The sequence below is a fragment of the Podarcis pityusensis genome (assembly GCF_964106645.2).
Source record: "Podarcis pityusensis genome assembly, chromosome: 10".
NCBI classification, from domain to species: Eukaryota; Metazoa; Chordata; class Lepidosauria; order Squamata; family Lacertidae; genus Podarcis; species Podarcis pityusensis.
This window is the reverse complement of record NC_138035.1, coordinates 42961100-42984479: the sequence shown is the minus strand read 5'-3', so window position 1 is coordinate 42984479 and position 23380 is coordinate 42961100. Positions and strand designations below refer to the sequence as shown.

Sequence of the window (23380 nt, the reverse complement as noted above, 5' to 3'; positions counted from 1 at the left end):
TCAATTTTGTTTTATCATTTTTGTTTAATTTACATTTCCTCTGGCCTATGAAACAATGGATGTTTTAATGTATCAGAAATTAAAAACACCTATGTGACAGACACTACATGACTTTTAGCAGGAACTCATGGTTTGAGACTGAGGCCTAGCTTAGTGAACTACCTGGAAACACCACTGGTGAAGGGTCATAAAGCCTTCATAAAGATGGAATAGGGGAAGCAGCATCGGTCTCTTTGATTAGCAGGCAATATGAAGCCCCCGGTTTGGTCAAACCTGGCTGACAACCACCTGACCTAGATTTTAGTATCATCACTCACAATTCCAGCTTTATCAGCTCTGCTAAATTATTTATTATTTCTGGTTTTGATAGCCAGGGGTGTACATAAACTCCCTTGTGCCCTTGGCAAGGAGATGTATCAGCACCCTGCCAACACCCGGGGAGGGGGAATTGACATAATTCATTTACCAAATGACTCTTAAACTAGGTGTTTAACAGCACAATCCTATAAACATCAACTCAGAAGTAAATCACACCCAATTCAGTGGTGCTTACTCTCAGGAAAGTGGGTACACAGGACTGCAGCCTAAATCCAGCAAGCCAGAGGCAAGAACTTCTGACAATACCTTGCTTGCCTTTTCATTACCTCTGACAAGGCACCAGCAGAATGGCACTGGTTTTGGAGGTTGCACCTCAGTGCACACTTTATTCAAAAGTAAGCCCCGTTTTAGTCAATGGCCCTTGCTGTCTGGTAAACATGCAGCGATGCACAAGCTGGAAATTGGTCAAGGCAGGAAAGAACCCAGGGAAAAGTGACTCGGCTGTGGTAAATTAAGAGCCTAGCTTGACATATCTCAGTCACCACATCTGCTGAAAGGCCGCCTCATGGCAAGCAGGGGGAGTGGAGGGTGGGGAGCCATGTTAGGATGGAAGGCCAAGCAGTGCCGTCCTTACAGGGAGCCCCACTGCACAAACTACCATTGCTTGGGAAGGGGGTTCCACATGCCAGTGTCTGGGTTCCCCTGAGGCGCTGAGAGAGGCACAATTTTTGCTCTCCCCGCCTGCACCCTTGGTGGCAGCCAACCCCTAGATATGCCCCTGTTGATGGCACAGTGTGTGACCCTTGAATTCTTCCTCAACATCAGTCACTGTTCTGTACTCTTCTAGCCTCCATTCCAATATAAAATCTCTTTAGCTGCCAAGACTTATCCTTTCTCTTCCTTACGTTAGTTCTGTGCTCCCCAAGCAAGACCATACTTTCATGCAATTTGCTGGAAAAAGCCAGAATTAAAACGCATGCAAACTGTCCATAAAGAATAGAGGTCACACCCATTTTGTATTTGGGAATGTGTTTCCATAAAGCTCCAAGCCCTACTGCGGCATCCATGTAATGGTTCCAACAACTGCAGCTCAACAGGAAATCGCCCTAAAAGTATATTCTCACTTGTCGGCATAAAGTTGTGATATATTGTGATAATGAAGAACTCTGAAATGCAAAAGCAGCTTTCTGAATTAAAACAAATTGCTTCTTGTTTAATCCAGATCTCTGCATCATGATTTGTCTTTGCAAATGCTAATGTCAGCTTTGTTGGTTTTCTCTTAACATTTCCAGCAACTTGATTTCCACAGCTTGCACAGGCAGTTTGGAAATTAAAAAGACCATGTCCAAGATAGCTATCACAGAATGCAGTCAAAGCATGCATGAGTCACAAACAAAGCAAAATAACGTCGGCGGATTAAGTGCAAAAAATATGAACAGACTGAGGAAGACATTCCTCAGAAATGAAATGTGAATATAAAAGTAGATCCCTGCATAATTGGAAATAGTGGTAAGATTCAAAATACTGTATTCAGTATAAATATTTAGCATAAATTATACCAAATGCATTATATCCACACTGATTTCAGATTGTTTTAAGAAAATATTAGATTTAAGTCTACTGTCCTCTCCCCACTTAAACCCATGCTAGCAAGACAGAGGGGAAATGGCTGTTGGATTTCCTTGCAGATATTCATGAAGCACCTACACTTGTTTTTCAGGTAGGATAAGGGGGAATAGATGTGAAAGGGGAAAAGAACTTAAGTTGGATTCTCCAAATATGAAAGCACAGGTGTTGTGAATCAATATGCTGTTTGTCGGAAGCTTCTCTAATAATTTAACACAAAAGGGGAGTCAACAGCTGGAAGCAACTGCAGTGCCAAGGAGCATAGCTGCTCTGGAAATAGGCAGTGTCAAAACACACCTCTGCTACAGCAATGCTGTCACCTCATGTTCACCCAGAAATCTCAGCACAGGCTTTTTCTAATAGTGCTGAAGGAAAATTTTCAGCGGCAAACATGTCATCTGTGACATAAATTCGACAGAGGTCACTGAGGAATTCTTTTTATATCAGTGGGAAGCATTGCTTGAAAACAGACAGAGCTTCCCATGGCTATGTATTTGCATTTTGTTTACAGTTGTGTGCATGCATATATAGCGTCTTATCTCTAACTCTAAATATCCAATAAAATTATATTGTTCTTTCCATAAGTGTTCAGATACGGTTTCCTGAAAAATACTGCAGAGGGTCTAACCTCCCCCCCCCCCAAAAAAAATTACACTTATTTGCAGAACTGAAAAATAACTGGGGCAACATGGAATGGAAATGATAGCATTTCAAAATAAGTACTAAAACGTCATTTTTTCCACAATCTAAAAGAAAGCTGGGCAATAAGAAAATAAGTGCTGAATCATTATTAATGGTGTTTTTGCTCCCAGCACGCTATTAATGTATCACTATTATAATTGGAATAGTCTCACATCCTAATGTCAAAAAATCCAATAACATTTTAAAATTGAAAAATGAAAGCATTTGATAAGAACATAATGTTTAGATTCATTTTCTCCATTTGCAGTATGGTTTTTCAACTTACACTACCACATGCAAGTCACTAATTCTAATGCAGCCAATGTTAGGTTATTCATTGAGATGACAACAGTGCTAATGAAATACATTTTGCATTAATGGCTCAATTATAACACCAAAGATCACTTTGTTCCTGTTAAAACCACTGGTCCCCTCCCCCCACTGCAAATAGAGGCAAATAGTGAATTAGGTCTATACAATGGTTTAAAATAAGAAAAAGCAGGCTATTCAACAATTTGGGAAATTACAGCTGTATTATATGATTTGGCCTCATGTGAATGTTAAGCTTTATGCAGCATTTATATGTGGCTATATATTAGATTTATCTTCTCTCCTGGTTTTATCCTACATATAGGATGCAATTATCACCTAATGAATCCTTATTATATATAGCAGTGGATTGACATCTGATTCATTAGTCTTCTGTAAACTGACTATGCTCCCTCTTTCCTGACATTTTACTCTTCACAGAAAAATTCTGTAATGAGTTGACACATGTACAGTTTGCTTTTGCTGCAGCTTTTCATTTCATGCATTAATTTACAATAACTTTTGCCATCCATATCATGTGCATGGGCATTTAACCATGGTGCAAGTTTCTGAAACAGGCAAAAAAAAAAAAAAAATCTGTTCCTTTTGTCAGTGCAAGGAACCCAATTTTTCATTGGAGCTCCAGTTCATTTAAATTTATATTGCAATGAACAGCTGACAGCTCTTTGGACTATAACAGAGGCCTTAAAAGAACAAACCAGAGAGGGGAGGAAAAGATAGAGATGGATGGATCTATCAATTTCAGTTTCTCTCTCCCCCCACCTCCCAGTTTTAAGTTCAGTTCTCTGTTCATTTTGCATCAGTTTCCACATCAGTACAGGTGCAGTACAAAGGCATGACTTCTTACAGAGAGCAGACACTGCATGACATTTCACAGACAGAATTTGCATGTACGGGTAAGGCGACCCCTTAAGTAAACTGGTCTCAAGCCTTTAGAGATGATTTGGGCAGACACAAAGATAAAATACATAATAGTGTGGTACTTACCGTACTTTTCTGTGTATAAGACTATCTTTTTTTCTTTAAAAAATCATGCTAAAAAGTTGTTGTCGTCTTTTACATGGGTAGTGCATAGCGTGGACGTTTGATTGGTTGCTGCCATGGCTCTCAGCGTCTATTGTGTGTGTTATTGGTAGCTGCATCAATGGGAGGCGGATTTTGTAATGTGTGTGGGTGAGAGATTTTTAGCAATCCCCCCTTTAAAAAGCTTGATACCCCTGGGTAATCTCCCCCCAAAAAGCTCGACCCCTCTGTGCCATCTCCCCCCATTTTCTTAAATATGAGTCCCCAAAAATAGGGGGTGTCTTATAGACGGAAAAGTATGGTAGTTACCATTCAACTTAGCAGCAAAGTAGAATTGCTTACTTCTGTGCCTTGTATACGTCAAAGATGAGCAAAAATTGAATACATGACAGCATGCCATTTTTTTCCACCATCAGGATGCAGTTGTGGGGAAAATGGCATTCTCTGGCTATCACTGCCTAGTTACCAATTGTTGCTATGCTTCACTCAGCATGCTTACCTGAAAGGTGAGGCTGAAAGTGAACAACTGAAGGAAGGAGGGAGCAGAAAAACTACAAAAATAATTGTCTATTTGAACTAGGAAAATGGAAAGCTGCCTTATACCAAATCAGATCCTTGGTGCTTCCAGCTCAGGGCCATCTGTACAACTGGCAGCAGCTCTCCAGGATTTCGGGCAGGACTCATCTCCCTTGAGATGACCAGGGCTGAATCTAGGAGCTTTTTCATGCAAAGCAGATGCTCTACCACTGGCAATAATATTCCTGCAAAAAACCCTCACTGGGCCCAACAGTGAAGAGTGCTCCACATTTAATATACCTTGCAGTGCATTTACAAGCTAGCCTATATATGTGTGTGTGTGTTTTAGCTGAAGGGAGGGGGGGAAGCTTCATTAAGCAGCGCCTTTTTAGTAAAAATCTTCACTCTTTTTCAAGTTCAATCATTTCAGGGAGATAAAACTAAAAGATGTGAAAGGATAGAGATATAGTAGTCTGGTAGCTTCCTCCTCCACAAACCCTGGTAATAAAAAAAACAAACAGAAAAATCGAAATACTATCAAGGGATAATTTATATGGGGATGCCTGAGTTGGGCAGAATCTTCAATGCTTTTCCTGTGCTCTGAGAGAACCTGTGATATGTGATGGTATTGATTTTTATAGCTCCTTCCCCAGAAAGCTGTATGGTGTTTGATGTTCCTGAAAGTTAGGTCACCTAAAAGATACTGCATGTCCATCTGGATCTCAAGTAGGAGCCCCTGAACCATGTACTGATCATTCAAAAATGAATGTATATTTCCTATGGAAGTGAAGACAATTATGTATATAGATGGAAGGACATTTACAAGAGGCATAGGCGAACTCGGCCCTCCAGATGTTTTGGGACTACAACTCTCATCATCTCTAGCTAACAGGACCAGTGGTCAGGGATGATGGGAATTGTAGTCCCAAACATCTGTAGGGTTGAGTTTGCCTATGCCTGATTTACAATATCATTAGCACAGTCACTTTTAAAATCATACAATCAAGGTGGCAAAAGTGATCCCCGCCCTGTTAGGTTTCAATATGGTTATGTATAGAAAAGTTTAAGTAAATGATTCTGAAATAGATTATGATTAAATATGCTTAACATTTAGATTTAGAGGGGGAATTAGCTATTCCTGGAGAGGTAGTGCTTGATTTCCTTTTTCCATATTATATTCATGAGACTTTTTTTTGCAGACAGTGGCAGCTTTAATCAGTCTCTAGTATCCAACTGATAAAGTGATTTCCTTGGCTGCGTACTGTCTGTTTTTTGTACAGCTCTGACCTTTGCATGTTAGATTGTTGCTGCTCTCAAGTGAGCTTTATACCATGCACACAGTTTCTTGCTCTCTTGGTTTAATTTATTACCTTCATCAAAATGCAGTGGCAATATTAAGTTCAGTCGTAGCGTTTGGTACTTTTGTTAAATCTGCTGCCTACCCAAACCATTGCATTATCCTTTGCCACTCATAATTTCCCCAAGATTAAAATTTATATTACGGTTAATCGAACAATTATAGCTGCCCTCCTTGGAAATAGACACTTCCCAGCTCTAGCCAAGGGGCAGTTTCAGATATCCCGAAAGCTACCTCCATGTGTCCAGGAAGGAAGTATGGGAGGTTAATGGAGATAACTGGAAGAGCAAAATTGTGTTGATCCAACCTGCAACCTTTTTTGAAATGAGCAGTTTTTACATAGAACAATTTAATAATTTCTCATGGATTACATTGATGTAGAGAGCATCAATCAACAAACCAACTCCTGGGGTGGGGGCAGTTGCCATTCCTGCTCCCTTTCCCTGTATTTGCCACTGCCTTGTTTTACCCTTGGCCATTTTGAAAGCTCTGAACGGAGAAGATGCACAATTGCCGTTGCCAAGCAACCTTAATGACACTATTTTGTGCACCTCCAGATGGTGCGGTTCTGTACATCTCTGCTCAGAAGTAAGCTGCATTGAATTTCTGGGAAAGTGTGCTCGCTGCATATATGACTGCCCATATATAAAGAAGAGGAGTAGTGTGCCGAGCTGGAGCCCTAGCAAGGATAATTTCTTGCCCAGGCTGTGTCAGGGGAACTATTTTGACACGTTTATGTGCATGTGTTTGTGTGCAAGCTTTATATAGAATAAGTGTTAAGGTAATGGGGTAATGTGATCTTTGTCATACAATGCGGTCCTCTGAGATGGTCAGGAGCATCGAACCTGGAGGGCCAGGACACTTGAGCAACAGCAGGAGATAAGTCCGCTATGTAGTAAAACAAGGCACTGAGGCAGCAGCTGCAGAAAAACGTCATAAATTGCAATAAAACTGGATATTGGAGCAAAAGATCTGAGCCTCCAGGCGTGGTAATGAAATAAGAGCACATTGAAGCGAGAGCATCTTTGTACATCTTTTGCCCCAGTTGAGGCCTGGAGTACCCAGGAGCCCAGAGGCTAATTCCTGAATCCTGTCTACCTGCACCTGAATGAAATACCTGGAAGGAACAGGATTCTATACTTTCAACATCAGACCCTTCTCAACCTCCTCGTGCTAAGGAAGTGGATATAAAGGTAAATGCCCAGTCCAAATCAGATGGGCACAAGGGCCAAATCTCCTCTGTGCACAAGAAATCTTTCTAGCCGTTCCGATGATTGTTACTCTCATCCTTTGCACAAAACGGGCTTCTCAACACTTCCATTTGTCCCGTGCCTAGAAAGCATGGGTTTGAGCTGTTTTCCCCTTGCCTTGCTACTTTCCAAGGGAAAATGCATTCTTTAGTGCTAAATCAGAGCAAGAGTCAGTCTGGGAAAGCAGCGGGGAGAGAGGAAGTATGGATGAGCCCTTAAAATTTGTTTCACGAGCATATCCACATCCCTGGATAGGGGTATGTGTTTTGCATGAGACTGTGCACCTTTCCTTTCTTACATTAGCCCTACATAGCTGTAGTAAGCTTCCATGGAACCAGACTATGCACATGTGTCTTAAGGCCGTGCTGTCGTGCTGAGAGGGAATAAGCAAGAGAGAATACAAAATCAACTTTCTGTTTTAGGGTAAGCAATCATTTTACACAAGGAGATATCTGCTCATGGGATTTTGATGGTTACTTATAGACAAAGTTTGATGTGTAAACTGTTCACATGTATCATTTTTGCCCCTCTGGATGAGAGCAATCAAGTTTATCAGAAGACTTTCATAGAATTATCCAGTGAACCATTTGCTAGTATGAACACACACACACACACACACACACACACACACACACTCTTACTTCCAGAAAGTTTACATATATTCTCTACAGAGTATTTTGATCCTCATAGCAATTATGCTCACCTTCTCGATATATCTTGTTACAGTACACTACACAGATTTTAAAGAATAGTTTTCTTTAAAAAACAAAAAGAAAATCCTGTAAGTATGGCTGTTAAAAGAAGAATTCAGTAATAAAATTATAAAAGGCATAGCCTGAAGAAATGTATTGCTTATCATCATTTAACCACATTAATATCTGGTTTCAATTATACCATGGTTTAATCTTTTGTACATAGATAATTCTGTGAATGCTTAATAGGGAATTTAACCAATGACAGAGAGTTATGGACAGGGCCTATGTACTGTATCAGAATGGGCAACTTGTAGCCCCAATACTTCTCAGTCATTCAGCAAACCCAGGAACTGAATCCAGTTGTCAGAAGGTTTGTCATGCATGGCCAGCAGCAGAGTTGCTAATTGCCCAGAAGTATGTTCTAGCAGGCCAAATTTTTGCTTTGGGACCAGTTCCCAATAGTAGCATAGACATGTCTGCATGTCTGCTACATTCGGTCTCTAAAATTATCCCTGTATCACTGGTTGATAGAAGCAAGGGCCATGGCTGTTTGTTTACTCACTAGTTATAAAAAATGGTGTGCACCTCGGGAAATAGACAAATTTTGCACTCAACCTGCCCCAAACTGATGGACTCTGTCCCAAGAGTGGCAAGAAATCTGGGCTTCTTTGCCTCTTGTATATAGTGGATTGGCTCCGGGATCCACCCACACATGTTCAAGGTTTTAAAATTTATTTCCATAGCAGGCAGTCCTAGTAAATAGGCATTATATATGTTTTCCACAAGCTGCTCACAGACCTTTAAGACTGCATACAGGATTGTCTTATGCAAGCATATATTTTGGATTCATATCCCTCCTCTAAACACCACAGAGAAGCATAAAACAAAGTGCAATTAAAATACAGTAATCATTTAAATGGGATAATACGATGAAAAAAGGAGAGGGCATTTATATTACTACACAAAAAAACTTAAGTATTTCATACATAGGAAGAGAAAGTCATGAACTCCAAGCAGATAAAATTTATATCCAATATATATGGAGTATTGCTGCCTTTGTTTTTAAGGTCTTGCATAGACAGTTTTTGATAAACCAACAAATAGGTGCTTAGTTAAGTATTAAATGGGAAGAAGCAGAAAGTTATTTTACTTAATAACTGAAAACAAAGACTCAAGGTGACTTGCTCATTTCTGAGCTCCTGCATTTTGGCCTAAATTTAACTTGTGTTAATTAACTTGTCAGCACCTGTGTATGAAAAATGTAAACACTCTCTTGGCTGCAAGCTGTATGTTTTGCAACTAAACAAAAAGCATCTGAGCGGTAATTTTAGCTGAAGTGTTGTTCCTGTGGGTTATTAATACATCACTGTAATTTCTTGATGGAATTCTTCCATTGTGTTTAACTTTGTGTATATGTGTGCGTGTGGTCTTCCCATGGGTTGGCCACTGTAAAAACAGAGTGCTAGACTAGGGGAAGTTGTGACCTGATTCAGCAGGTCTCTTCCTTTTGTGTGTGTGTGTGATACATATCTGGAGTTAAACATTTTTGAAATGCACAAAAATGTTATGCCACTAATCTGTTTTGAATATGATGAAGGATAATGAACAATAATAATAATAATAATAATAATTTATTATTTATACCCCGCCCATCTGGCTGGGTTTCCCCAGCCACTCTGGGCGGCTTCCAAAAGAATATTAAAATACAATGATACATCAAACATTAAAAGCTTCCCTAAACAGGGCTGCCTTCAGATGTCTTCTAAAAGTCTGGTAGTTGTTGTTCTCTTTGACATCTGGTGGGAGGGCGTTCCACAGGGAGGGTTTTGCACCTAGATTCTCAAATATTAAAAAGTGGCAATCTGTTTCATTTTGACTTTGTTACCAATCCAACAGATAACTTTGTCAGATACCTGTAATACTCCAGTTGTACTCTTATTTCAAACAGAAATTGAAGTTAAAATGTTTGACTCCCAATTAAAATTGAATCAGCAGATTAGTTTCTCCCATGCTGCTCTTGCAGAATATATATCTTCTTTCAGGCAGAGAATTTTAAACACTGGTTCTCCATATTTGTTTAATACATGTGGTAACTCAGAAATAGTTGAGGGTATAATTTCATGTGTAAAACAAGATGCCCTTTTATTAAATGGTAAAATGCCTCATTTTATTTCGCTGTATGTTTCAATTTTTCCTAAACCTAAAGGGAAAGGTACCTTAAAGAGTAATAGACAATGGTGGTTCCATTTGTTTATTCCTATTTTTTTCCCTAGCCACATACAATTTAGCTGTGAAAATGGTGATGAAATATATTCTATGACCCTGAAGTTATAGGGAATTTATGCTTCAGTGGTTGCCATGCTTGAAAATGACAGGTAATGCATTACGCTTGCTGTGGAAAGGAAGGTAAAGTATGAGTCTAACGGCCTTCATAGGCATTTACCTATGAAGATAGAATAGCTGTTATAAACTTCTAGAAGGATTCATTGTCTAGTCTGACTTGTACAGACAGCAGCTTGATTTTTATGTAGTCTGTGCCATCTTGAATCTGACTAGACAGGGGTAGTGCTGCTGCTTTATGACTCATTAGCCGCCATGCCCAGGACTGAACACAAAAATGGTTGATGGATCGAACTTGGTGTCATGGTGATGAAGGCAGCCTTCGCAATTGATGTTTAATGGTATATTACAGAGAGGTTTTCTCAGTAAAATGCTCCAATTATTTTCTTATCTGTCTACCTTAACGAGCTAGAAATAATTCATAAGGAAGTTAGTGAATCAGTTATAAAGTCCTTTTCCTGCCCTAATTCAGCTCGATGGCTAAATTTAGGTTGTTATTTAATGAGCAAAGCTGCTTATGAGGCCAAACTCCAAGATTCTTCACCTTACTATCGATCCGTAAAAGAACACATTTACCTCTGTCATTGTGTACTGTATAGTTCTAGAATGGCAAAACCGCTTAACACCTGACCTTCAAAACTTGTAGGTGTTTATCTTAAAGGTGTTTTCACAAGTGATGGTAAAAAAAAAGCCTATTCATATCTAGAGAAATGTGCCACTTGAAAATACTAGGATAGAAGGTGGGGAAAAAGCTAATTTAAAATCAGCCTCACTTATAAAGTAGGAAAATGGGAAAAGGTGATTTAAAGTACACAAGGAACCTTTTTGTCTGTGGATTCAGAATTCTTCCCCCTATCTGCTACTTCTCTCTCTTCCCTAAACTCTAGTCCATTTCCTAAAACAGGGATGACATGGCTAACCTTTTTTGGGCTGAGGGCCACAAAGATCCAGGGCAAACCTTTTGGGAGCCACATGTCAAAGTGGGTGTGGCTGGAGTGTAAAGATAGGTGTGGCCAAAGTTTTAAAGCGAGCATAACCAAAGCCAAAATTCCTCTCTCCCTTATTTATTGATTCAATATGTTATCAATAATTAAATTTACTGAGCTATATGCACTCCACCCCTTATTCTGTTAAATTCTTCTGCTGTTCCATTTTAGATTCCCACACTCCCTTCCCTTCTTATTCCATGTTAAATCAACTCATTTGTGCCCAGTAATTGGGAGTGGGGGTGGGGAAGGAGTGGAGCAAAGGGTCTTTCTTCACTTCCTACCTGCAAATGAAAGGAGACAGTTTCCTCCAATCTCCTCCAATGAAAAAACCCTCAAAGACAGGTGGAGTTTTCCTGGCGAGCTGTCCCTCCCCTAGAAAAACTCTCCTCATTATTACTTGATGGACAATTCCACTGCATTGCTCCAGAAGCACCTACTACTGTGCTATTCAAGGCAGAAAGCCACGGTGAATCAGGACAGAAGGCAAAAGCGTTGCTATTCACCATTGTCTGTTGAGCAAGGTGTTGGAGAGATCCATACCACCAACGTTGCTCTAGTCTTGAGTGGAGAGGTTTGAAAACTCTTTGCTCACACTAGCACCCTGAGAGGGCTCAGCAGACCACCTGCTGCTCAGCATCACCTCCTGCTCACATTTGCACCAGTGCAGCAGCTGTATTGTTTTGGGGGGGCATCACTAATTGCTTCATGCACAGATATGGCCCGTGGATTAGCCCAACCCCTGGTCTTAAAATGCAGTTATCCCTCTTCCAGGCTCCATTACCAGAGGTCAGCACAGCTGTAAAGAAATCAGCTATAGGGAGGTTTCCTGAAGAGGAAGAAGTAGTGGATGAGACTTGCCTGTGTGTGCTTTTTATACTTTTAAATTGCACTCTGCCCCTGCTTTACATATGACTGCTCAAATTCACATCTTCCTCCATGAAGTTTGGCCCATCAGATGAGCATGAAGTGCTTGAATTGAACTTCTGATGACCTAACCCAGTGATAAGTTCATTGCATGAGTTTCAGAGAAAGCCGATTAAATCTAGCAAATATAGCAAACAAAATTAATGGCACTCTCTAATTTGAGATAATTATTTTATCTCGCAGGCAGTTGCTTAGGGAAATTCTTATTTAAGATAATGGCATGTTTCCGATTACACATGGACATTATCATTGACATGATACGGCAGCAGTGAAGAGTCTAAACGTTTATTGTAAAAAATCATGAAGTCGCTTTGATTTTTTTTTAAACAGCAGTTGTTAAACATTCTTCAAATGATTGAGTTTCTGCCTGCAGAAGTCTTTCTAATCGCTCAGCTCCATCATGTCTGGCCACCTCACACCTCACCCCACCAGCTTCTTTTAATAGATTGGGGAGGGTGTACTGTTCATGCAACAGCTGTGAGATGTAGCAACAGCTGCATTTGCTTACACATCAAGAAGTGTCACTGAAAAGGCTAATGTGGTACACTCAAGTGAAAAACAGCTTTTCATAGTGTGGTGGCTCTCTTTCTTGATGTGGAAGTCTGCAGATGGTAAAACGCCTACTATGACTGTGGAAATCAACTAAAAATCTGGCTGACCCAACTCCATTTATCAAGCAGTTCAACATCTACTTTTAATGGTCACCTCTTACTTGGACACAGCCCAGAATTGTTTTTGAAGTGTGCTACTGAATTATTATTATGGAGGTGGGGGTGGGGTGGAATGCCTACAGAGAGTATGGAAAGCCTGGATACAAATACTCTCAAATCCTCTCAAAACTGAGTACTAAAGATAATTAATGTCTTAATAGGTGGTTTTGAACCTGGGGCAGAAAGTAATCAATAAGGGACAAGGGAATTGCTCAGCTTCAGTCCTGCGGCCAAAGTACTGTTGCAATTTATTCATTCAATTTATGTCCTACCACATGCTATAAAATACAAAAAAAGCGCCTCAGGGTAACTCACAACAAATAAATGTGAGATTTCAAAGCAATCTTGGTGGCTCCTGTTTGGCAAACATCTGAGGAATTTTGAAGAAAGCAATAGGAATCTCATGAAAAGTAGCAAATTTCTGATAGGGAAATTTCTGCTTATCTGGGATGGACAGAGCAGGGGGTGGTTGTCACTCCCCTGTGTAGTTGGCAGCCTTCACCACATCAATCGGTCACAAGCTGCGCAGGCTTGCTGAAAACGTGCAATGGATTTACATCAAGGATCTGCATCCAATCATTGCTCCCTGACACACGTCCACTGCATATCCTCCCGTTTTTGCAATCATGCTTTCCTCCTTCAGGCATTGTTGGTGTTGGCTAGACAGGGTGGACAAACTTCAAACCTAATCTGAGATCTAAAGCACGAATCGGGCTTGACAGTTGGTTAGAGCACATCCAAAAGAAATATTTCTTTTCTTTTTACCGGGAAACCCATAGAAGTGCTTCAAGCTTAATAATAAAACTAAGGCCAGAAATTCAGGCCGGTGTAATGAATTTCACTTGGCAGTGTTCCAAAGGTGATTGCAACGAACCATGAAGCGACCTGCTCTAACAACATATATATATACCTGGCCCTGCTAAAAATTGAAATTGCATTTTTTGAATGGAGTTGCTAGCAAGGCATATATTTTTTAGCAAGAAATGAATGGTTAATTAAAAACACCTAGAAAATGATACAATGTCGTGTTTAATTTCTAAGGTATTGTTTAATTTCTAACCTCTTTTTTTGGTGGTGGGGGGGAATGGTGAACTAGCTGATTTCTATTTGCATTTTCTCATCAAGGTGTGAATAGATGACATACTCATCTTCTCTTTCTTTCTCTCCCCCGCCTCCACCTGCCTGCAGCTGGGATGACAGCAGTTCAGTTAGCAGCGGCCTCAGTGATACTTTGGATAACATCAGCACAGATGATCTGAACACAACATCATCGGTCAGCTCTTATTCCAATATTACTGCCTCTTCAAGAAAGAATGCACATACCCATGTAGGTGTTGACATTTTCTGCTCTGTCTAGCACTGGCAGCCTGATGAATCCAGGCCACTGCTTAGGGGCTTTTTCACTATTGCACACACACAATTTCCCCCCCTTTTTCAAATGTCCTTTTTATTTATTTTTGCAGGGTGGTTTATTTTTCTTTGTTTGCAACAACCGCAATCCTCCTAAGCTTCTCCCAGCACAATTTGCAGATATAATTATGCAAATCTGATGATACAGTGACGTCATAAAGCCACAATGAAACAGTTAATTGAATACAAAGACAAACAAGCCCCAACTTCTGTGCATGTATCTTCGTGTACCAAAGAGGAAGACCTTTTCCTCATCAAGGGCCTGTGGAGAGTCATAAACTGCTGGAGTTTAATGGCGCTATCACATTTTCTATTGCTCACAGCTTGAAATTTCTAGGAACTTCTGTACTTTATTCTGATGAGGAGGGGGTGGTTTAAAGGTAAAGTGTCATGCTATTTGAGATTATCACACCCCTTTTATAAATGCAAGCGCCATGTGTAAGGATACAGATCGCAGCCCGGCAATTTTAAAGAGCTGTTGTGCCCTATGTTGGTCTATTGGCCCCTAATGAGAGCCACATTTCAGTCAAGCCAATTATTGCAGCACTGATAACTTTGGTAAGCATATTGCAAACTTCTGACGCATTTGAATCTGCTTCTTGTTTTCTGTTTTCGGCGCATGAGCCCAAGGCTCTTAAAAAATAAACATGAGATCAAGCTAAGGAGACCCTGTTCATTGTTCCTGTTTTAAAGGCGATGGAAAGAAGTCACCTTATCGGTTTGAGCTTATAACTTTATTCTAACAAGACTCCCGCCCCAGGCCTCAGGCAAGCTCTACATGGGCCTGGTTATAAGCAGCATTTGGTAGCAGCCACAATTTGTACCAATTGTTGCAAATTATTATCAGCTGGCTATTGTAAGTGAATGCGGTGCGAAGGACATCCTCTGTACATGCCCCAGTTTCCCATAGGCACAGCATCCATATGCAGAAGATTCCCATAGACTCAGCAGAAGCCTGCCACCTTCTCACCCCACCGTATGCGCATATAGGCGCATGGTAAGATAGTACAAGAGGCTATTAGGGGAAATGGGAAGGCTGGACGCACCCTCAAGTTTGCACCACCGGTTGTGCAACCTGCCCATGCGCACCTGTAAGTAGAGGAAGGTGGCACTTAAGGATATCCTCTCCATGCGAGGACTATGCCTTCATGGTCTGCATTGTGCCCTCTGGGCTGTGAATACTGAAGGCAACAGCTTTGATTCAGAAATTCAGGAGCATGTTCTGAGGTTCCAATGTGTCTATGTGGAGCTGTCCTCAATGCCTCCATTCTTGTAATAGTTCTGGCACCTGCTACGCTCCATGGAAGCTTGCTTTGGGGTGGAAGGCTGCAGCACTACACCCAGATACATTTACTTAGTGGTATTAACATTAATAGGCTTATGCTAATAAGATTCCAGGTTATGTAATTCTAAGTCCATTGGACCAGTGTCGTCATGCCAAGATTTGGGTGTTGGAGTCTGGAAAAATCTGGAGCAAGAGGTTATTCATTTTTAATGTTCTCTAGCTTTCCATTTTATGGGGGCCATTGTCTTGGGGTCTCTTAGGCAATGTTGATGTTCTAATCCAGGCTTCCTCAACCTCCGTCCTCCAGATGTTTTGAGACTACAGTTCCCATCATCCCTGACCGCTGGTCCTGCTAGCAAGGGATCATGGGAGTTGTAGGCCAAAAACATCTGGAGGGCCGAGGTTGAGGAAGCCTGTTCTAATCAAGGGGATTCAGGCAGATATGGAAGCTTCAGAGAAACACTGCTTCTTTGGGATAGGGTTTTTTTTAAAAAAAATTAATTAAAAAATTAATTGACATTTACAAATCAGTGTTGCTTCAAGCTAATAACATTTGAGACATCTCCCTGAAATGACACCATTAGTGCCAGCAGTATAAGTAGTGTTGTTGTTCGTAAAATTAGTGGGGAAAAGCTTCTCAGAGAGGCTATTAAGCATTTGGAGCTAGGGAAGAAAGATTTTAAAGTGAATCTTTGTTTCCTCCTCCTAATCCCTGCACTCTCATGCCGTAATGAAAGAAAATAAAAGCCAGACAATTACTGAGTAATTTTCATGATATCAATTCCTCATAGCTGAAGACTGATTCAGAGAAACGTTCAGTAACAGATGGCGAACCGTGGGGCAGCAGCGAGGAACTGAAAAAACCAGAGGAAGATTTTGACAGCAACATTGACGGCAGTGGCAAATGGAAGGGCCATCCCTCTGGAGCGCTTGAAGATGCTGAGAAGGGGGGCCAGAAAACCTCTCTGTCTGTCTCTCAGACTGGCTCCTGGAGAAGAGGCATGACCGCACAAGTAGGAGCAGCGCCATCTAGGCACAAAACAGGAACAAGCACTCTCAAGACGCCTGGTAGGAATGAGCATCATCAGAAACTGAACTTGCAGTTGGTTGTGCAAATTGCTCCAAGTTATTGTTCTCATTCATAAGACCCTGAGAACGGGTTAGGGAAATTTCCACATGACATCTTCTCTTTTTGAGTAGAAAGAGGCAGCTATAGAGTTCTAGAGAGAATCAGAGTTGCTATTCAGGTACCGTATTTTTTGCTCTATAAGACTCACTTTTTCCCTCCTAAAAAGTAAGGGGAAATGTGTGTGCGTCTTATGGAGTGAATGCAGGCTGCGCAGCTATCCCAGAAGCCAGAACAGCAAGAGGGATTGCTGCTTTCACTGTGTACCGATCCTTCTCGCTGTTCTGGCTTCTGAGATTCAGAATATTTTTTTTCTTGTTTTCCTCCTCCAAAAACTAGATGCGTCTTGTGGTCTGGTGCGTCTTATAGAGCGAAAAATACGGTAATTGCTAAGCGTGAGATGTATGAGTTGGGCTGGTATTTCAGATACACTTAGCATTCACTATGTAATAAGGAAGGTTCGGCCTTTGTGAAAGATTACTTTAAAATAGCACTATGCATGTTTGTGTTAGTAATGAGTGACTAAAAATTGATAGATGAACGAAATGAAAATCAATAGACACATTTTAGTTCGTTGGACGCCACATCTGAAACCTGCAATTATTCCTAAGTAATAGGCCCGAGGAATTTCCAACAGCTTTTAGTACAAGCTATAAGGCTACGCCAACCAAATTTAGCTAAGTGTTATTATTAACTGCAAACAGCTAATAATGGTTGCATGTGTCGGGATAGACAATAACAATGAATTTTAATGTGAGTTGTGATGAATATATTATAATTCGGTATGCTTGTTTCACAATGCTTGGAATTACAAGCATACAATATTTTACAAGTCATAGGAAGGATTCCAACTTACCAATGCAATACAATTAAAGCAGATTGGCTCTTACTTCACATTAATAGGTTCTGGGCCAAAACTAACGAAGCCAATTTCAACAAAAATAAATATAGCATTATGTACTTAGGAAGCAAAAATCAGGTACAGAAATACAGTACAGTACAGTAATAGTGCCATTCTGTTTTTCCTTATACGGCGTTTCCGTGCACTCTGGTTTCCGTCACGGTGTTCCGTTGCGCCAGAAGCGGTTTAGTCATGCTGACCACATGACCCAGAAATCTGTCTGTTGGCAAATGCAGTCTCCCTCGGCCTGAAAGTGAGATGAGTGCCGCAACCCCATAGTCGCCTTTGACTGGACTTAACCGTCCAGGGGTCCTTTACCTTTACCTTACAATATTAATAGCAAATGATTTCTGGCGCAAAGCAAGTGTATATTATTTGAGGGGAAAGGTGATAAAGGCATCTGATTGGCCACTGTGAGTAGTTCAGAACTCCACCTAAATTGAGTTTAACTGAACTCTCTGATGAAATGGTCTCCATAGGTTCTGACTGCTTCCAAACATCCTGACAGGGTCTTGTGAATTTGTGTATATGGGTTTAAAAACTGAATCAGTTCATTGCTGTACGCGGGTGAGTGAAGTATGCAGACATCTATGGTCCATTTAATGTTAATAATGGGGAGGTACGGCAGCAAAAAAGAGTGTAGTTCAGTGAATCAACCAGAATATCTCAAGCGATCTATGGCCATTGACAAAGTGAGTACATTGCATGGTGAAATTCTGCCTGGCAGTTTTACACACCTCTCATCCTGAAATGCCAGTAGGGGCCAAACCACTTCTCTCTTACAAAAACCATAACAAAACTGCCCTTCTACATATTTGCATGTATTACTGAAAATGTACTGCTGCAAATATGAATTACTACAAAAACTCTGCTTTCTGTTAGGAAAAACAGATGATGCAAAGGCTTCAGAAAAAGGAAAAACTCCCCTCAAAGGAGCTTCTATCCAGCGCTCACCTTCAGATGCAGGGAAAAGCAGTGGCGATGAGGGGAAAAAGCCACCCTCTGGCATTGGCAGATCAACAGCTACCGGTTCCTTTGGTTTCAAGAAAGCTGGGGTTGGCTCTTCAACCATAATCTCTGCAAGTGGTGCAACCATAACAAGTGGATCGGCTACCTTGGGGAAGATGCCCAAATCTGCAGCTATTGGTGGGAAGTCCAATGCAGGGAGGAAAACCAGCCTAGATGGCTCACAGAATCAAGACGACGGTGTGCTGCACGTGAGCTCAAAAACTACCCTGCAGTACCGAAGTTTGCCGCGCCCTTCAAAGTCAAGCACAAGTGGGATTCCTGGCAGAGGCGGACACAGGTCAAGCACCAGCAGCATCGACTCCAATGTGAGCAGCAAGTCTGCAGGGGCCGCCGCTACCAACAAACTGAGGGAACCGACGAAGATTGGCTCAGGGCGCTCCAGCCCTGTCACCATCAACCAGACAGACAAAGAGAAGGAAAAAGTGGCCGTTTCTGATTCTGAGAGTGTGTCGCTGTCCAGCTCTCCAAAATCAAGTCCAACCTCAGCCAGTGCCTGTGGAACACCAGGCCTCAGGCAGCCAGGTTCAAAATATCCAGACATTGCCTCGCCCACATTTAGAAGGTAAGGGGTTTTCTGTGAAATGGCAATGTTATGCTCAGCCCACTCCCCAGAGTCGAGAAGTTCCAGAGGAACAGCATGCCACATAGGCCTGGTTTCTTTTGGAATGAGATCACTGCAGACTTGGGGCATTTGTAATATTTTAGTGTACAGTGGTACCTCGGGTTACATACGCTTCAGGTTACATACGCTAACCCAGAAATAGTACCTCGGGTTAAGAACTTTGCTTCAGGATGAGAACAGAAATCGTGCTCCGGCAGCAGCAGGAGGCCCCATTAGCTAAAGTGGTGCTTCAGGTTAAGAACAGTTTCAGGTTAAGTATGGACCTCCAGAATAAATTAAGTACTTAACCCAAGGTACCACTGTATTTATAGGTTGAACATAGGTTCATTCTCTCCAAACCTACAATCTGCCACCTGTGTAGCAGGGAGTCTGGACTCAGCTTGTTTTTGTGTGAGGGGGAGCGCCATAGCTCAGTAGTAGAACACCTGCTTTCCATTCAGAAGCTCTCAGGTTCAATCTCCAACATCGCCAGGTAGTGCTGGGAGACGACCCTGCCAGAAATACTGGAGTGTTGCCAGTCAGTGTAAACAATATTGACCTAGATGTCAGGGCCAGTATAAGGCAACTTTCTATCCTCCCCACATTGATACCTAGTTCCATCGCTTATAATCAGATGAGACCCCTTTTTTCATCTGTAAGTATGAACTGAACAAGTTTTCTTTTGTAAGCAACTGATATTAATATTGGCCTCATATTCCACTATTTATTCTGTTTCCTTCCCGAGAATTCTACAGAGCAATCACAGACTTATATTCTGCTTCCCGCAATCGCCTCCGGCTCTCGGAAGTGATGTTTTATATTTAGATAAGTGAACACCGATCCGTTCTGATTCTGCAATAGAAATGCGAAGATTTATTTCTCACATAAAGTAACCCTAGGAAGGTTCTGGAGTACAAGTGCAGAGCCTTTCAAGTAGGCATCTGAGAGAACCGCATGGCTGTGAAGTGAAAAGCAGCCGATGAGAGTCGCCTCCCACCCCCATTGGCATTCCAACCCATGAACTTTTATCGCTAAATCATTTGAAAATCAATAAAGCTGTATGCTGTGTGCGTACCTCTCTCTAAAGCTCCATACAGCAGCATGCTGGTTGTGTCCTCTTTAGAGACTCTGAAGAGTGTCCATCAGGGAGGAAATAATTGGGGCAGGGCCTAAATCCAGTCATTAACAGCAGATTGATGCTATTCCAGGTGGCTAACTCAGGGTGCAACAGCATAGCTGGGGTTGGGAAGTTTTGCTTGTAGCAACTGTTAGCAAATGCAGTTTTCCCATCCAGCCAAGAATAGCACCCACATACATAGGGCTGGAAGTGGGACCTGGAGGAACTGAAACAATGTGATTTTTATAGGTAGTGGCCGAGAAGGGCATATCGGAGACAGCTTGGTATTCCCTTAACAAACTGAAAGGTTTCCTGGTGAGGGATTATTAAGGAATAAATGTCGCTCTATCTGACTGTAATTTTTCTGATTGTATTTCCTGATTGTAATTTTTCCTGAATAGCTAATGGATTCAGATGAGGAAACTGAATTTCATTAACTATATATTTTGCAAATTGTTTTAAAAACGTTCTGGGTTGTAGTCAGCTAACTTTTACTCAGAATAGACACAATTTAATGAATGGGCCTACTAGGCCATCGATTTAAATGGGTCTACACTGAGTAAAGCTGGTTTGAATACAACCCATACGTTTTGGATCTTTTAAGATTGTAACAGGATTTTCAGTAGGAACTCAGACGGCAGGGGGTGCAAAATAAAATCCATCATTCTATTTTACACTGCTGGTGACATCTGAACATCAGCATTTACTGATCTTAGCAACTTTGGAATATACATCAAACCATAAATCTTTCTAAGGAATTCAAGCCTATTTCTTTGCTGAAACAAAGTCAATGCTGCCCTCTTGTGGCTAATTGCCAGCACAATGCTTTTGCATATGAGTTATCAAATGTGCTATTTTGGTTGCTATGGTTTTTATCATAAACGTTATGCCAGTTGCTTCTTGTTTCCTTTTAGTACACTGCACTGTAAATCTAGAAAACCCTTTGCATAAGGTGATGTAGAATATTTCAGACCTCGCAGAAACAGAAATTGTCATAGCCTTAACTGTATATCCAATACTTAAAATAGTATTTCTCCACACCCACACACAATTGCAAAATCTTTTCACACATACACGGATAGGGAACAGACCTCAAATTAGCATCTTGCATGTCATATAAGTATAATTCCTTCTTTAAAAATAAAAAAATTTTTTTGAAGGGGGGGGGGTCCAACTATTTACAAGGCTGTCCAAACCATGCTGTGCTAATTTAAAAACAAATGTCTTAACTACTGAAGATTTTGTGCTAACCACTGGATTTGGGTGAAAGTTTAATCTTTTTACGCAATCTCATCACACAGGGCTGTTGTGCTTTTCATCTCCCTGAGAAGGTCTGTTTCCTCTCAAAAGACAAATCTTGGAATTAATGCTTTTGAAACAGTAAAATAAAGTATGTCCAAGGGCTTAAGCGGATTTGATTGTGAGAAGCAATGGGGGCGGGGGGGGGAAGAGAAGGGCCTTATATTAGCTGTTTTCATTATTCCTGTGCTTTGGCTTTCAGAGCATTATTACGTGAAACTTTGGCTTTTCTGAATAACACTTCTGTTTGTTTCGTTTGTTTTTTCCTGTAGGTTGTTTGGTGCCAAAGCAAGTGGCAAAACTGCCCCTGCACCAAATACAGAAGGTGCCAAATCCACATCTGCAATGCCCAGCCCTAGTACCACATTAGCTCGGCAAGGCAGCCTGGAATCTCCATCCTCAGGTACAGGTAGCATGGGCAGTGCAGGTGGGCAGAGTGGCGGCAGTAGCCCTCTCTTCAGCAAACCCTCGGACTTGAATACAGATGTTGTAAGTTTAAGTCACTCCTTGGCTTCTAGCCCGGCGTCAGCCCACTCTTTCACGTCAGGCGGTCTTGTGTGGGCTGCAAACCTGAGTAGTTCCTCTGCTGGCAGTAAGGACACACCAAGTTACCAGTCAATGACTAGCCTCCACACAAGCTCTGAATCTATTGACCTCCCTCTCAGCCACCATGGCTCCCTGTCTGGATTGACCACAAGCACTCAAGAGGTTCAGAGCCTGCTCATGAGAACTGGAAGTGTGAGATCTACCCTTTCAGAAAGGTGAGTTTGCCACGGAGAGAAGTATTTCGATAAGGGTCATAACAAATGGAAGCAGCCAGAAGCATGGCTTTCGAAATATATCCTCAAATCAAAACCAACAATGTAAGAGGTTAGGGGAGGAAGGAAAGGAGGGGAAAGTAAAATAACTGGAAATGCTTTTTGACAGTGTCCCTTGTAGAAAGCTCTACGGTACTTCCGTTGTCTTTATGCTCAGTAGAACAGATGATTCCATTGAGGGCTTTCATCAGAGGCAGTTTTAGGGTACTTCAACCGGTGCAGCCACATAGAGGTACCATTCTGCAGGCAGCACCACATCAATGCTGCAGAACAGAGTGGAGCAAATTTTAGTGTTGCACAGGGTGCTGCTGAAATTTGAGAGCTGAAAGACCACCACTGCTTTATATCTGGGACATTTTTTGTTATATTTATTCTGGAGTAATTTAGTTTACACCTGGGAAATTACCATCAGTTCGTATCTGTATGTTAGGTTACAAATACTTGCAGCTACAAACAAACAAACAAACAAAAACCTTCAAAATTTATTTGACCCAGAGACTGAAAGGAGGGAAAGTGTGCATTGAGCATACACAATAAACTAGAGCCAACAACAAAAAAAACCTTCTTCCGCACTCTGGAAAACATTCCAATCAAGATTATGCGGGTAGATGATATATTTAGGAAGAATAACGTGAAAATCAAACCACAGATTTATAAATTAAATAGTGACACTGTTTCTCTAAAATCTATTCAGTTTATAATTTGGAAAAAAAACTTAGTCTGAAGTTACAAAGTGAGGCATGATACGTTCTAAAACATTTAAACATTTTAAAAGGTTAATAGTTTCCATAGCATCAAAACTTTAAACTGGCCATTAACCATTCCAATTTATATTCTCCTATCTGTATAACAATGATTTTGAGTGAATCTGAGTATAACACAGCCAGTTTACCTATGCAGAGAGTAAATGCTATCACATTAAAAATACAAATTTATAGGCAAATGTTCACAGGTAGCCATTGTGATGCACTATAAAAAAAATAGCACCCCATAGGCATTATCTTCTTGTGTTTCTTTCAAGACAGTAAGGCACAT

General features: G+C 41.1%; 1 protein-coding gene across 11 annotated transcripts in view; it reads left to right on the top strand.

Moving 5' to 3' along the window:
• Positions 1-23380, top strand: part of NAV3 (neuron navigator 3) — a 430222-nt gene that overhangs the window by 346794 nt on the left and 60048 nt on the right. For 10 of the 11 annotated variants that reach the window (XM_080971308.1, XM_080971315.1, XM_080971312.1 and 7 more), the window contains 4 exons: positions 13948-14086; positions 16246-16522; positions 18364-19072; positions 21800-22288. In XM_080971308.1, the coding sequence (XP_080827434.1) occupies positions 13948-14086; positions 16246-16522; positions 18364-19072; positions 21800-22288 (1614 nt within the window). The remainder of the gene's footprint in view (positions 1-13947; positions 14087-16245; positions 16523-18363; positions 19073-21799; positions 22289-23380) is intronic. The other variant, XM_080971313.1, reaches the window with a different exon arrangement.